Below are 15,872 nucleotides of genomic sequence, written 5' to 3' on the forward strand. Positions count from 1 at the left end.
ACAGTCCTAGGTCTTTCTATGAAGACTGATGCCTGATAAAAGCGCAGTTTGAACTTTATGTTTTCAGGAATGTCTTTCATGCACGGGTGGGTCAGTGATATGTGATGGAGAGACGTCTGAGGTGGTTCTAAACACTGATGTTTTTCCAAGCAGATTCTTTCTGTTTATTAAACAAACAAACAGAAACAAAACAAAAAACAGAAAAAAACACGAACAACCTACATACTGAAAAGGCAAGAGATGCCGTGGAATACCAGTGTAACACAAGCATGTGTTTCAGGCTTTACCAGAGAAGATGCTGATGAAATTCCTATATACCAGAAATCAATATGTTTTTTTAACAGTGCCTTAAAACTCATAAATTCTGAAATAATTGGCCAAACTATTGTTCAGTGTATTACAATGAGTCAGTTTCATTTATGCAAAGGTTTTGAAGGATTAGAAGAGCAAAATTGCAGAACCATAGCCAAGAGTAATATTAAAATTCAAGCCAGGGATTGAATGTCAGTGCCCTTTCTTCAGCCCATTATAGCACTCTGTGTTCTCAAGACACAGCAGAATCGAAGAGAATGTAGAATAGCCATTTGTTCCTGTCTAGTATATTAAGCATTTCTACTTTCAGTGCCCCTGCCTCTCAACCATAGTAGAAGACAAACTAAAGAGAAGTCTAGTCCTGTAATCATATTTCCTTGATCAATGGAAAAAAAAGAATGCAGGCAATTTCACATGCTTTTGCATTTTTATAAATGCTTCTTTAAGAGAACAACTTGGAAAAGTAGGCTGTGGGTTAATGAATGTCGTCTGTTGGTAAAAATATGGTTGGACAAGATAATGTTTTTCTTTTTAAAAAAGCAATTATTTTCACCTAGTATCATTATTTATCTTTTCTGAATGCAGTAAGGTTATTTAAGGAAAAAAGCACATAGTTTAGGGCACCACAGTAGTGCTACTCGTTTCTGTTTCCTATCACCTGCTGGATAATAAGCGAACAATAGGATTCACCATCCAAAGTTTGGAAAGTGAATTTAGTCTGGAAAACTGTACTTTCATCCAGAGATGATGCAGGAACTACCTACGTGTGATAGCAAGGAGAATATTACTATTTTTACCTTATTCATACTTGTAGCTGATATACTTGACATGGATTATCTGGAAACCATCCTATGATGGTTTCTTTTTTGTTGCCTTTGAGGTGGTTGTAATGTCATCAAATATTCAGCCTTTGTCATGGATATGTTTATTTTCTAAGTAATGGTTGAGTAACACAACCAAGGGGAAATGCTGACATATTTTAATATGATTGACCAAAAAGAGACCAGTTAATTGAAATGTATTTATACATTTCAAGATAGCAAGAAATCAAAATGAAGTTATCTTATTATTTGGATTATATTATTATATTATATTAATATTCTCTTATTATATTTGGATTAGGTTTTGTTTTTTTTTTTTAGACTATACTGAGCTTTTAGAGGATCTGCAATAAACACATCCTAAAATTCGAAGGTGGCACTTACTTACAAATGGAAGTCTTTGTATACTGTGACTGCCTTTCAATTGGAAGGGAATGGCTGGTTTTTATCATTGGTGGAAGTATTCCTTAACTACACACAGAAAAAAAAACTTTTCAGAAATAATGTTACTGCAGTTCAGTAATTTACCTGCTGTCAGCTGAAATAGTAAATGATTAGTCAAAAATAAATCAACACAAAATGGTGGCTATTTTACAAGAAGGTTGTAGTCAAAATGGGAAGCATTAAAAACAATGCTGGGAACTCGCTGGGTGTGAAGACAAAGTGGTGTTAAGACACTCAGAGAGGAGAGCACACAGGCATTTCATATTGTGAGTACAAGACAAATCAAAGACTATGGTTAAACAAGAATGCTTGTATAAAACTGGCAGCCTTGGAAAGGAGAGGAGCAGAGTGAAGTCAGAGATAATGATTGATAAAGAAGAAAAGTTACTAAGCAGAAGAGTTTTCAAAAAAAAGGAATTGATTGGGAAAGGAAAAAGTTGTCCAGAGCCCTAATACAAGGTTCTCAGTGCTCAGGTAGGGCTGAAGAAGAAAACATAGAAAAGGGTATTATGGAGGTGCTGTGGGGCTTGAAAAGCAGTGAAGTGGGTAAAATTTATAGAAAGATTTATACATTACGTGCCATTCTGAGACATTGTTTTATCCAGTGAGAAGTGAGAAGTCCAATGGAATATGTGGTAGTAATAACCTTTCTTGAAAAATTATGAGCGTTCCCCTACTTTACAGAGGCTCCTCTTGAATGAAGTTGTATATAAAGCAAGTTATTTAAAATAAGCATTCCAATGTATTTACTTAAAAGTTGCTTTCGTTATTCTTCTGTACCACTTTGGAGGTCAGTATGCCTATTTCTATGAAAGTAACAGAGCTGGATTCAAGAGACAAAGATACTTTATTATGAAAAAATGGTGCTGTGTGAATTGGAATTGTAGATGTGTGTGTTGCACTTTGGTGTCTCAGCCAAAGTGCATGGAGTAAAGGTTAAACTGTTGTTTATGATGGGTCATAATTAGTTGAGGCAGCTTGAAAATTCCTTACAGCACATACACATTCTTTCATGTGTATGCCCTTTTCCTGCCTTCCTGAGTTTTGGAAACCACTTGGAAACCAGTCTTAACAATGTGAACTCCTGGACTACCTAATTCTGTAGGAGCTAAAACGTAATGACATAATTGGGATAAGAACAGAAGTAAAATAAGGAAATACTTACTTCAGGATAGTTCATCTATCCTTTATATGCAATACAGGGTGAATTTGTATCCTATGCTGATAATTATCTTCTCTGAAGTAGTATTGATGTTTGATTATCTAAATTAGCAAGAAAATCATAAAAGCTCTCTAAGTTTCTCATTTAGTTTTTCTCTCAAGACTTACAAAAAAGTAATGCAGTCCACACAGTTTCTTTTGATTTTGTAGAGTTCATGCTCCTGAGAATAGTTAAGATTTCTTCTAAGATGTTGCTTTCTGCCTTTGCTGTTATTCTTAACTCCTGGTAGGAATAACTCACAGCTTCCTTGTTCTTAGTGTTTTCCATACCATGTATTATATATATAGCATGTGTTAAACCTAGCCTATAGTAGATAGCTGCCCAGTTAAATGTCTTCCATCTTCCTAGTATTTTCTTCATCCTACTTAGACCTCTGCTTATATTTTTGAGGAAAAATATTGGCATCTGTCCAGTGTGCAGCTGTGGTTTTGTGTGTGTGAGAATTTGCACTTTAAGATGAAAAACTCATCTTTAACTGGTAGCCGGTCCCTTCATGAAAAAAAAAAAAATCAGAAGTATGAAATGAGTTCTGTATGTATAGGAAGGATTACAGGAAAACATAATTTAATGGTATTAAACAGTATTATAGAAAAGTAATTTTATTGACACTCTAATGTAGTCGGATAGCCATTTGGCAATAATTTATATTCTTAATAATTTGGCTGTCTACTCCTCCTTTTCTTCTTGTATCCTTAGCATGTTACTGTGTAAAGAGCATTCACAAATGAGACTTTCTGAATCTGCAAGACATGGGTGTTGTGAGGTCATTGATGCGGTGGAAGATTGTTGCTTTTAAGGAGCAGGAAAAAAAAGTAATTGGCTTACATCTGTTGGTCCCGTTCTGTAATTTCAAATGGGTGTGTATGCTATGAAAAGTTTCAAACATACTTTTTAAAAATAAGTTCCTAAATACTTAGGAATAGTTTTCAGTAACTGCCGTTTCTTAAAATGAAAAGTTCTGCATCAAAGCATGATAAAATAGTTGGCATTTCTTTTGTTTTCTCGGATTTCCAGTACAAGTGACTGTCATTTATTTTAGAAGTTTATTGAGAGTTTTGCTTCTAAATCTGTACATAATACCCTTACACATATCACACTCGCCCATGAGGATGAATAATTCATCCAAATAAATGCTACTTCCACAGCAAAGCAATAACAGTGCAAGTGAAGACTGACTATTGACATTATGTATATTTAATAGTATTTTATTTCATGATTTTGTTGGCAGATTCTAATACTTTTTTTTTATCAACAAAGATCTAATGTAGTGGATTAAAAGCAACAGAACTAGAAAGTTTTCAAAGTGTTGCTTGGGATTTGTGGAGCACCTTCTGAATCAGGAGGAGACTGATATGCACAAGTGTCACTGTGTCTAAACTAATGCATCTATTAGTACTTTCTTCTTGACATCATTAATGGAAAGATGTTTGTGCATTACCATACTACAAATCCTTTTACTTCATTAATACTTAAACGATTAATGGTCAAATTGCATACTGTCTCTGATTTTCCATTCTGGCTTCTATAGAATTATACTTCTTACACATGCGATCAATAAAAACTTAAAACTGAAAACATATTTGTAAACTTTTTTTTTTTGTTTGGCATTTTGGTACATAAACATTATGCTCCTAACAAACACAGGTGATTTTCAATATGCAGTTTTAAAAATATGTCGACATGTGTGCCTGATACGCAGCCAAATACTAATTAGTTGGTTCTGAAATCTTCAGAAGGAGCTTTACTGCTTTTCAATGGTGTCATCACTAAAATTTACTGATGTTACTAGAATGCCTTATATTAACATATCAGGACGTTTTCTGGATCTGGAATAATTGTGGTTCCAAGCAACTTTGAAAACTTCTGAAGTTTTTTATATTTCTCTTAATGTAATGTATGTCTCAGAGATATACATTCCTACAGATACTAAAAAAACACGTGAAGTATAATGGTGTCAGATACTTTATAATGCAGTATTTGACATAGAAGGAGTGCATGCTTCAAGGCATGCTATAGATAATAAAAAATATATAGAGATGTGAGAAAACATTTTCTGAAAAAAAAAGTAAGTTTTAATTTTTAGATGGGTTTTTGGTGATGGAAATGAAGATTTATTTATTTAAATGGTTTAGAAATTGTAACCACACTATATTAATACAGGCTGTGTAACACCAAGGACGAGTAGATCTTTTTATTTGCTTATATGTATTTCACACTACAGATTTAATGCACTTGCACAGATAAAAATATAGTTATACACTGATACTTTTTTTTTAAGCAATAGATGACATAGCATCCTTTGTCAAAACTGTCAGCTGCTATGCTTTCACAAGATCTATCTCACATACAACACTTACACGTGATCATCTAGTAAGCAAATTTAATTGCCTAAAAATGCATTCTAAATATATGCTACAGTCTGCTTGTGTTTACAACAAATTTTTTGTACAGTCTTGGTGTTTGATGGATGAAAATAACCTGCTAGCTATAGAATAAAATGGTGTAACCATAGAACACGAGGGTTATCAGATGAAAATTAGTGTTGTCTTTCATTTCATTTTATGAATTTATATTGCTTATTCTAACTTTGCGTATTTTCAGTGGTGTCTTGATATTGACTGTAAGATGTGGATAAAAGTACATACAGTATATTTTTAGTGATGTCTGAACTTTTCTGAAATTCTTAATCTAATATCTGCAGCGTTACTAAATTGTAAACAATGTTTAGTAACTCAGCAAACTGCAAGCTGAATTTAGATCAGGGCTTATATGGATACATACAGTATTTTTAATTCTCATGCTTTTTGTAAGAATGCATGTGTTTTGTAAGTTCATGGTAGCTTTATAGTTCTTTTTAATAATTATTATTTTTCAAGATGAATTCCTTCCATTCTTTTACTATAAATAGATGTTCAGTACAGAAAATGACACTGTCCCTCAGATTTCCTCCGTGTCTGAAATGGCAGTGTGTTTTGAATGAAGTAATACAGTAAGTAATGAGAGAGTTGTTTTGGCATTTAATTTGCATGCATTTCCAGTAACTTAGACTGCTGTGAGACGAGTAATACTTGGTTTTGAAAGAGTATCTGCTTGATACATGAGAGTTAATACCTATATGTTCTTTTTTTTTTCACATTCAATATTTTGTTCTTTATAATACCGCCATTGGCAGAGTGCTACAATAACATGGTCCTTTCCAGAGTGTGTTATGTGGATCCTGAAATTTCTTCAGCTTGTATGCCCTTTTCCAAACAATCTCTTTCTGTTTTGTTTTCCATTTTTGATATGTGAAGTTTGATTTAGTGTGAAATAAAACTATTTAATAGTAGAATTATCTAATAATGCATTTCCATTCTGGATTTCAAACTGAATTTCAGTACTTGAAAAAAAATTAATATTTGCATTCGAGTAGCTTACATTCCAAAAAATTGAACAAGTGTGAACACAACAGTTTCTACTCGTTAACGCACTTTTTACTATCCAGGTTTCTTTTCAGCTTCATTGCAAGGATTGACTCTGCTCTCAATTATAACATTCGTTATTTCCTCAGCTCCTATACTAACTCTATCTTTACTCTTCTTTTTCAACAACTGTAGTTTAACCACTTCTTTCTCAGCTTGCTTTCTTCTTCTGGTGTCTTTGTTTTTTTTTCCCCCATTTACTAACTCTGCTCTGCAGACTTCTCTCTAAAACAATTTTTGGCCCTTTCCCTCAGTGTCAGTTTTAACCTTCTGAATACATCCTCTCACGCCCATCTCCTTTGTCTATGTCTGTCCATTACACGATGTGATCACAGAAGAAGCGGAATCATCAAGGAGAAGAAACTCAGGTCTGTCTCTTCTACTGCTTTTTTCTGTGCTATATTTCATTTTACCTTTCCTATAGATTCTATCCTAGCTCACCTTGTTTACTTTTCACTCTTTTCTTCTCTTAGTATATTTAAACATAAGCAAACTGTAGAAGTTTAACACAGATCAAGATATTTATGTAATTTGTATTACCCGTGAAATATGAACTCTACGAAAAACTTCAAAAGGCAACTGATGACACATGTGCCTACCTTAAGATTTTGAACTGATTAAATTTATCTCAGTGTTTGTTTCCCATCTCCAGTATCTATCTGTTAAGCCTATAAGCTTCCAGCTAGCACACAAAAACAATCTCTAGTTTGTTTTATCTTCACATTTGGAAACTTCTACAGAAAATAGAAAACTCAGACATAACATTCCCAGGAAGATATAATTTGAGAACTGAATAATCTCAGAAAGTTACATTTCATGCACTGAAATCTCAAACTAGCTTCATTGAACAAGACCCATTTTTGTTAGGAATTATTAGTGATCAAAAGCTGTTTTCTCATGGCAAAAAGTTTAAAACAGAACAGTTTGATAACAGAGTGAGAAATCAAAACATGAAAGGAAATCTCATATAGCTGTACTGGTCGTGGCTTTTCTTTTATAATGTGTGTTATTTATATATTTTGTATCAAATATTAAACTGCCATTTATTGAATTTTCCATGCAGTACATTATATTATATATATACTCCTGCTCTGCTTGTTCAGTCATACTATGTCAGAACAACGAAATTCCCCATTTTTAAGTGGACCAAATTGACACATGAAATTTAAATTTTACACTTATTCCATCAAAGCTCTCATTTTTTTTTCCCTGCTGTTATCCTGATGAATAAGAGAAGCCGCTTTGATGCTCTTAGCTTCTAAAATCTGAAAGAATTTCTGTGACTGGTCCATTAAGTTTCGGTAGGATTTAGTCAATTATTTTTTATCATTCCTCTGCTGTGGCTGGCTCCTTCAGAACTCAGTTTTACATTTGCTATCACTTTTCATGAGTTCCTAGAGTTTCTCTATGCTGCCTCTCAGAAGTTAGTTACTGTGGTCTTCAAACGTAACAAGTCTCAAGATAGAAATCATTTAAACTGCAAAGCAGGGGTTGACAGTGGATAAAGAGAGCAAGTGCTATTGAGAATTAAGTGATCAAGGTCTATTTTCTGTAAATCATTACTACTGGAAATCAATAAATTCATGCTGTAGAAAGATTGGGCTTACTTGTCCCATGCTGAAGATCCATTTCTGTGAGATTATTCTGAATCTCTTTCATTACCAAAAAATAATAATAATAATAGCTTTTTTAAAAAGTTATAAAATGAGTCACTCAGTCCTCTATTTGTTCATAATAAAGGAAAAGGAAAGTTGTGGATGCTTTTATTCAGGAATCCTCTTCTGATTTATGAATCCTAGATGATTCTTGGTAAGAACAAGACCTAAAAATGGTATCTGCTGTCTCAGGAAAACATGTATTTTTATGACATATGTTTCTTGAACAGATTTGAGAAGACAAAACGTTTGTTGTTAACTCTTCTGGACATTCCACTTGAGATAAATTTCTGTAAAGCAGTGTTTTGCTCTTTGACAGATTTAAGCAAATACTTTAAGCTCTCGTAAAGTTAATTGTCTAGCAGAGAAATTCAGAAGCATGGTGAAAGGCATAGTTGCAAAACTTACTGCCCTTAAGCTTAAAACAACTACCTTGCTTTGTGCATAGGAACCTGTTTTCAGATGTACATTTAGGAATGGTTCCCTGATGAACTTCCATGCTTCACCTCAATACCATCATAGCTCCAGGTTTCGCTAAGTTTGTGCAACTGTGCACACAGCTACAGACATGGATGTCTTGTCAAAGACATACCTTCAGAAGATGTTTCCCCTCTGGGTTAGAATTCACTTTTAGAAGTGTTAAACTAGGATTACCCATTTGCGGGTTTTCTTCTGTAAATGGTTTTCACAGTACCAAGCTACTAAACACTGAGATGGATCAAAGGATTAGCTATTGATTGAAGGTGTTACTAGAGCTATAAATGTTGAAAAAGCTAAATACCTGAATATGGGACAACTGTACTGAAATAAAAATATTACTTTTTGATGGACATTATCATCTTTCACTGCAAAAATGAGAAAATTTTATTCCTTGAAAAATATCTAGAGTTTTTTAGTGGGTATGTCCTGTAAGAGTGCATGTAAAGTTTATGCTGTGTATTTCAAGAACAAAGGCAATTTCAAATTGGTAAAAAAGCAAAACATTCTTATACAAATTTTATTATATGAAAGCACTACATGTTGATATCATCCTTAGTGATCAGTGTTTTCCTTTGCTGAATGAGGAGCTTCATAATGCAGAGTTTTCACAGTTTGTTTCTAAAATTGGATTTTGCAAATAAAGAATGAAAGAATTTTACTAATAAACAGGGGCTGTTCTTTTCATCAACGTTTCTGGGGAACAAGTTGCTGATGCATCAGCAAAATGCAATGATATTCACTGTGATCTTTAAGCATACAGAAAACATTCATGAAATGAACTTCTAAATGAGAGCTAACTTGAGTAATGGTAGCCCAGGCTGGTCACCAAGACTAGGGAGAGGCTGAGCTATGACAGGCTAAGGGCAATTAGTGTAGAAGTAGCATAACTACTACTATCAATCATTGTTAGGTTTACTCCAGGTTCTCAAAGGTGATGCCCAGTCATTGCTGTTTTTTTGAGGCAGTGGATGGAAGTCAGGAGGTGGGGTACTGGAGACAGCTCTGGCTCTGACAGATGAGAAAAGCCAGGAAATAGAAATTCTGGTTCTTCTTTACTATCTTTGGAGCAGAACTCTCTTTCTCATAAAAGGGGCATAAGAAGGACTGATCTGAGTTTTTGCTAACCTTTGAAAATGAAATTCAAGTAGATGAAGACTATTTGTTTTCTGTTTTGTCATTTTAATGTAAGATTTGTTTTACAGTAACTTGATAGCTTGGGGCAAAACTTAGGAAAGTTGAAAACTGTAAGTTGTGTGACCAAATCAGAGCTGGCAGCCCAGGACAGTGGAGAGCCAAACAGAAAAGAGCCTGGAAAATGAACTGAGGAAGCAAATGCAAAAAATGTATATGATTGAGATAGTTTAAGAGACTAAATACAATGGAAGAGAAGGACTGTTACTTGGTTTTGTTCTTATGTGTAGTATCATGAGATGTTTTTGGAGCCTTTCAGGAGTGAGCCTACTCTTGGGTACTTTATAAATAAAATGTGACACTCCTCTATTTTTTGAGTTGTAGTCACTATTCAGTGATACACTTCCCCTTGAAGACCAGGATAAAGCTTTGTTCTATTTCCATCTCTCACATGTTGAAAAGGAATTCCTGGAAGGAATCTATAACATTTTAGTTCAAATGTGGTTAGATAACTTGTGCATCTCTGAAGGGTTCTGTGATATTTAATTTCAAGAGTTTGTTTAAAATCTCATATCTTAGATTAGACACTTTAAATGTCTGAGTTACAACTCTCTATTTGAACAGCAGAACCCAAAGGGATAGTTCAACATCAAATTCAGTTTAAAGGTATTTATTATACTGACAGATGTATTGGATTGGATAGCTGGGGGACTCTTTGTTCTTATTTTTATTTCTTAGAATTAACACCAGAAACTGTGAAGGCTTCAAACCCTGAAATAGCCATCTGTACTGGATTAGGAAAAAAAAGGCTGGATTTCAGACCAGCAAAGAAAATAGTCAAAATATCAGTTTATAGAATTAAAAATGAGAGCATACCAGTAAATTTGCAGTATTTTATACATTATACATGTACAACACAGCATTTTTGGTAAAACTTTGAGAGCTGAGTTTGTAGTTCTTTTGTCTTGCATGAAGGTGAACACACCAGTGTTGTTTTCATGGCTTAGCTTAAATCTTTAACCATATTTTTGTCTGTTGACACACTAATGAAGATTTCTTGCATTCTTAGGATGGCTGAAGAATCTCTATTAATAGTTTTTTGCTTTTCTGAAATCAAGCATAGTTATCTTCAAGTGTTTGTGCCTACATATTGAAATGGCTCTGTCAAAATGTGAAATATTCTGTGGTTATACTGTGAAGCATGGTTGGTGGTAGGAATTCTGAGGTGCTTGCATGCTTGGCTAATAAAGAATGGTGACACTGGATTAGGGCTTTTCATGATGATGATGCAGAGCTAATAGCATGGCTGATCTGAATGGAAATTTGTGAGAACAGAGTATGGGAGCCACTAGCTCAGGGGATTTTTCTTCTACGTTCTCAGAATCCTATTTCATATCCTTTACTGTTTTGCCACAGTGCTTGGTGGAATTGAAATGTAGTGCTTTAGCTGAAGTTCATCTTGCTGCTTCTGCTTTAGTAACACCTATTTCCATGTGGGATCTCAGTATTTTTCAAAGGCCACAAAAATGCATGTACTTTTTGTGAGGCAGCAAGGACAGACTCATAGAGTGTCTTGCAAAAATCACCTTGGAAAAGGATCCATGGGTAAACATGCTATTGAAGTTTTCATAATAATCCTAATTCTTGTTTAATAAGCATGCAAAATAGAACTTCCCAGCTTGCTTCAAAAGCCCTTTCTCCCTTATCAGCTGCACTGGTTTATCCCCAGTGATGAAGACCTTAGCTGACCCTGTCAATTTATGAGCCCATGGTTCTAGAGATTCTTTCACTTTCTAGCCCTGATCATCCTATCTTATTCAACTCTATTACTAAGCAGCACCATGTATTGTGCAAATAATAACATTGTTAGCATGGTTTCAGCATTATGATAAAAATTTGTTTAATTGGTGAAAAATGTCCCTCAACTCTCAGTCTTTGTTTAGTAATGCCAAGTTTGAAGCTATGAATTTTTTAAAAACAACAAAACCATCAAGCAGTTCCCAAATAGAAAACAGGAATGCAAAGGCATGTTCCCCCACTTGGAATCTGACTAATTGAATTGTCTTCCTCCTAGCATTCCCTTGTAAGGATGGTAATTGACACTTCGGGCTCATATAAAGCACATCTTCTGCATTTCTGTAGTTTTCAGTCATATTCTTTTCATCCAAATTGTGGAGTATAGCACAGACTTTTTGGAGATGCCTTGTTTGTTGCATCAATATCTTCTGCACGTTGGCCACACCTTGGACATAAAGGCCTGGAGAGAGGCTCAGGAAACCCTTATATCAAACATTCTTTAGCCATTGAGTAGTTGTATTTTTCACAGGTTAGACAGCCAAAATGACTAAGTTCAGGGCTAATTTCTTAGAGGTAGAACTGGAATTGAATTGCTCTGTAAACTGGAGGAAATGTAGTTCTTTGATTACAAGGCCTTTAACTGACTGTTTTTTCTGTTCAAAGCAAATAAATTCTGTTTTTGCTTCTAGGAAACAGCCTTGTTTCCTTTGCTTGCACTGATAAAAATACTGTTTCAAGGAAGGTATAAGATTGATTTTCCTGTAGTTTCACACTGAACTTTTCAAGAGAAATTTTTTCTACCAACTATGCAAAGAAGTCATGCTAGTAAGAAATCTGACTACCATTTCTAAACATACTTATAAAGTTAGGGACCTACATATACATTTGATATTTTCTAAATAAATATAATTTATTAATTCCTACCATTTTGAAAAATCAGATTAAGTTTTTCATCACAGATCTAAAGGAATGAATTTATCAAGTCTTAAAAAATAATTGCAGATTTCATCTTGAGTCAGCAAAAAAGACAAGCAGAAACGTAAGACATTTCAAAATTGTTGTTGTCGTCGTCCTATCTTATGTCTAAAATTAAAGACAAACAAGGAGTTCTGCTTCTTCCTGAAGCAGTTCTATTCTAATAAGATGAACATCTGTCAGTATTGAAGGTTGCAATTACTTCCATTCAAAGCAGGGAAGTTTATTTCAGAGTTTATTTCAGAACCCACTCCAAGCTCATGGAAATCTCTCTGTTCTGGATCCCAGGTAAAAGAATTATTGTTAAAGTGATCCCTGTACATCTAAAAGTCGTTGCAGGAGAGACAGTTCAAGGTAGAGCCAGACTCTAACCTTGAGTTTTGGGCCACCAATTATGAGAGAAGAAAGAAGCCCTGGAGAAAATCTGTTCAACTCAGCAACTCCTGGTGGCCTTATGGCTACAGTGAGGCTCACCCTCAACTTTCTCAAAGAAGGGAGAAAGATCCTCACTTGTGAAGCAATTGCTGAATGCTGCCATCAGTAATCATAGTTGGGGAGAAGTGTGCAGTCCCACTTCTTCTGTAGAACTGTTATTCTTTTCAGACAGTTGCGGAGATGATGACATTTTGTTCAAGGGCATTGGAGTCCCTGCTCCATGGGTCTTCTTGGGGTGAGGGTAACAAAGTGTGCTGGGGTGCTCTGGCTGTGGCACCTTTAGGTGCCCATCAGATCCTTAGATCTCACCATGATAAGGCATATACAAGTTAATATAGCTGGTCACAGCCATTTTAGATCAGTTCTTTTAAAACCACTCTTCTATGAGTCTCTTGCCTACCATTATCTTCCCTTTGCATTCTCTTTCCTTTATTTTATCTCACGGATAGAGTATATGTACTTGCTTTGTAAACTAAGCTTAATTCAGATGATGAAGAAAGCCACTGACTGATGATAGTGATATTGAAGAAAACATCTAAATGGGAACTAAAAAGACTTAGGAGTGACTGTTGCCTTTTTCATCTCATATCATTCACCTTGAACCATTTCTAAATCATCTCATTGGATTTTTTTTTTTTATTTTCAGCATTTTCAAATCATTTTTGGGGGTGTTTTTTGTTTGATTGTTTGCTTTGAATTTGCACATCTAGTAACCAGGGGAACCCAAATCATTATTTACTGTAGTTTCATTGTTCTGAACGTGCTTTGAATTCATTTAAAAGGGGGTGATTAAGCCCAGAATTGCTGTGAAGGTTTTTGCTGCTGAGAAGTTAGTATTGTTTTATTTGCTCAGTGGAAAATACTGATACTGTTCAGTTTTGCTGTTTCCCACATTGAATTGCGATCTTTCTCAATTCAGTTTTCTGTTCTTCCTAGTACTTCTTTAGAATACAATACAGTTCCTGTTTACAAATCAATTGAAACCTCAGTTTCAAGAGTGAGATCCACTGTTGCTGACCCTTCCCATAAAAGTCTGAACAATTTATTTGTTGTAGAGATTTGTAAAAAATGTCACAACGCTTTAATTACACTTCTGTAATTCAAAAATCTAATAGAATGTCATGCTTGATGAACCTATGGTATTCTTTTCTGTAAGTCAATGTGGAAATATTTATATATATATATATATATATACTTTTAAATAGGAGGCATGATCAAGTGAATCTTGGGTGGGTTTCAAGTTTACCATGTTTTGACTATGTCTTCATTTTAAAAGTCATGGTTGAAAAGTCCTGTGGCCCAGTCCAATAGAAAAATGGACTAATAAGTATTTTTATAAAAGGAATTATGCTATGTAGTATTATATTTCTGTATGATGATACTACAGCCAAAGATTTATTTTCAACTTAAGTATGAAATAAGTTGGAAGTTTTACCATCTTGCCTGTGTTCAAACTGGAGGGTATTTTAATGGCTGTGACTTAATTTTCATCTGTCTTACATTACATTGAATTGTTGGTATTGCTATCAAATAGCTTTTGCCTTAAAAAGTAATACGGCAGTAGAAAACAGCATTGTACTCATGCCTTTTGTATCAGTAATATAGAAGACAGCATTGTACTCACAGTTTTTTTTTATCAACACTAATTTAAAAAAAAAAAAAAAAAAAAAGGAATTGAAAAGCTTAAAAAGCAAACACAACTCTCTATTTCTGCTGTTTTCATAGCAATTACCACAGCCTCCAATGTGGTATTGGCCAGACTACCCAAGGACAAATGAATGTAAAGGGCCTTATTTATATTGCTCACAAAATGGGGCAGAAAAGAATAGGGAATGGATGAGGTCTCAAGAACTCAATGGGTATTTACTGATTTTCAGAAGTGTAGGGTTATGACTTACCATATCCTCCTCCCATTAATTTGTCTAACAGTTCCACTAGGAGTTGCCAGTAGGTAACCATCCTGATAGAACATCTCTGTTTCCTTCTTCAACTTGTAACAGCTTGTGTATTGCAAAGTATAAAGTAATTTTGTGAGCTACTTTCAATAACCTGTAATTCTGGAAAAATACTTAATTCTAATAGTACATAGTATTTTATTTTGTGTCAGGGGGCAAGATTGCTCCATATTCATGAGATTGTGGTAATTGAAATTAATATAATTTTAGCTTAAAGTAAGAAAAAGAAGCAGTGTGCTAAAAGTTAATATGTTTCTAATTAAAGTAAATTTCTTTTGACTTAAATTTCTTTCACATTAATTACCAAACTTGGATTTCAACTTGCAGTATTTATGTGCTGCCAAACTATTTGATAGGGATCCAATGTGTTTTCCTTTCTCTGTGACAGAGGAATGCCCTGAGCCATATACAACCTTTGATAAGCATTCAGAATAATTGTTAGCATCAGTTTGTTGGATTTACGAGCATGAGCTGAGTTCTGAGTTTTGATGTTAGAGCCTTTTGCGCTTCATCATGTTTTAGCTCTCAGATAAGCTACAGTAATATCATTACTAAACCTTTTAACCTGTGGAAGCTATGAGAATTGATTAAACCAAGGAAGATTTAAAGCAATTACTGAAAACCATTCTGACACATCCAATTTTTATGCTTGAACCATTAGACTGCACATCGTGCGTGTGCTGCATAAAACATACACTGCTAGGAATTTTTTTACTTTTATTGTTGTCATCCTGTCGAATGAAACTGTAAAGTAACTATGTCTGACACCTGCCTTGCTGTCTTTTGTACTGAGTGCATTAATGATTCCGGAAGCGCACAAAATAGCCATGAGTTGCCTCCAGTAAGTCCATGATAAGTGTGCACAAATGTATTCAGCAGCATGCAGTGAATATGCCTCTGGATGTAGAGCACCATATTTGGCTGGTTGACTAAACTATCAATTTAGATTAATTTGATGGTCTTTATTCATTTTTCCTTTCCAATGCATGCTTCATTGTTGTTACTTTTATTATTATTATGCATTTCTTCTCTCACCCTTTTTTTTTGTTTGTTTGTTTGTTTGTTTTGTTTTACATATTGCTTTCATTTGTTTTTAGAAGAAAAGAAAGCAGATCCAGAGAATGGGGATACAGGTAGGGAGACTTATTCAAAACGTTTTTGTACTTTTGCCCTTAAGTCCTTTG

At 34.5% G+C, this 15,872-nt stretch overlaps 1 protein-coding gene across 36 annotated transcripts in view; it reads left to right on the forward strand.

The window, feature by feature from the left end:
* The window catches only part of RIMS2 (regulating synaptic membrane exocytosis 2), a 437,811-nt gene that overhangs the window by 332,611 nt on the left and 89,328 nt on the right, over window positions 1–15,872 (forward strand). For 9 of the 36 annotated variants that reach the window (XM_042868720.1, XM_042868726.1, XM_042868716.1 and 6 more), the window contains one exon: window positions 6,596–6,628. The exons of 23 other annotated variants lie outside the window; for them this stretch is intronic. In XM_042868720.1, the coding sequence (XP_042724654.1) occupies window positions 6,596–6,628 (33 nt within the window). Of the gene's footprint in view, window positions 1–6,586; window positions 6,629–15,785; window positions 15,822–15,872 lie in introns of all 36 variants that reach the window. 4 more of the 36 variants (XM_042868722.1, XM_042868736.1, XM_042868715.1 and 1 more) reach the window with 3 other exon arrangements.

This window comes from Lagopus leucura, unplaced genomic scaffold (genome assembly GCF_019238085.1).
Source record: "Lagopus leucura isolate 7727_CA_CO unplaced genomic scaffold, USGS_WTPT01 Super-Scaffold_100002, whole genome shotgun sequence".
NCBI classification, from domain to species: Eukaryota; Metazoa; Chordata; class Aves; order Galliformes; family Phasianidae; genus Lagopus; species Lagopus leucura.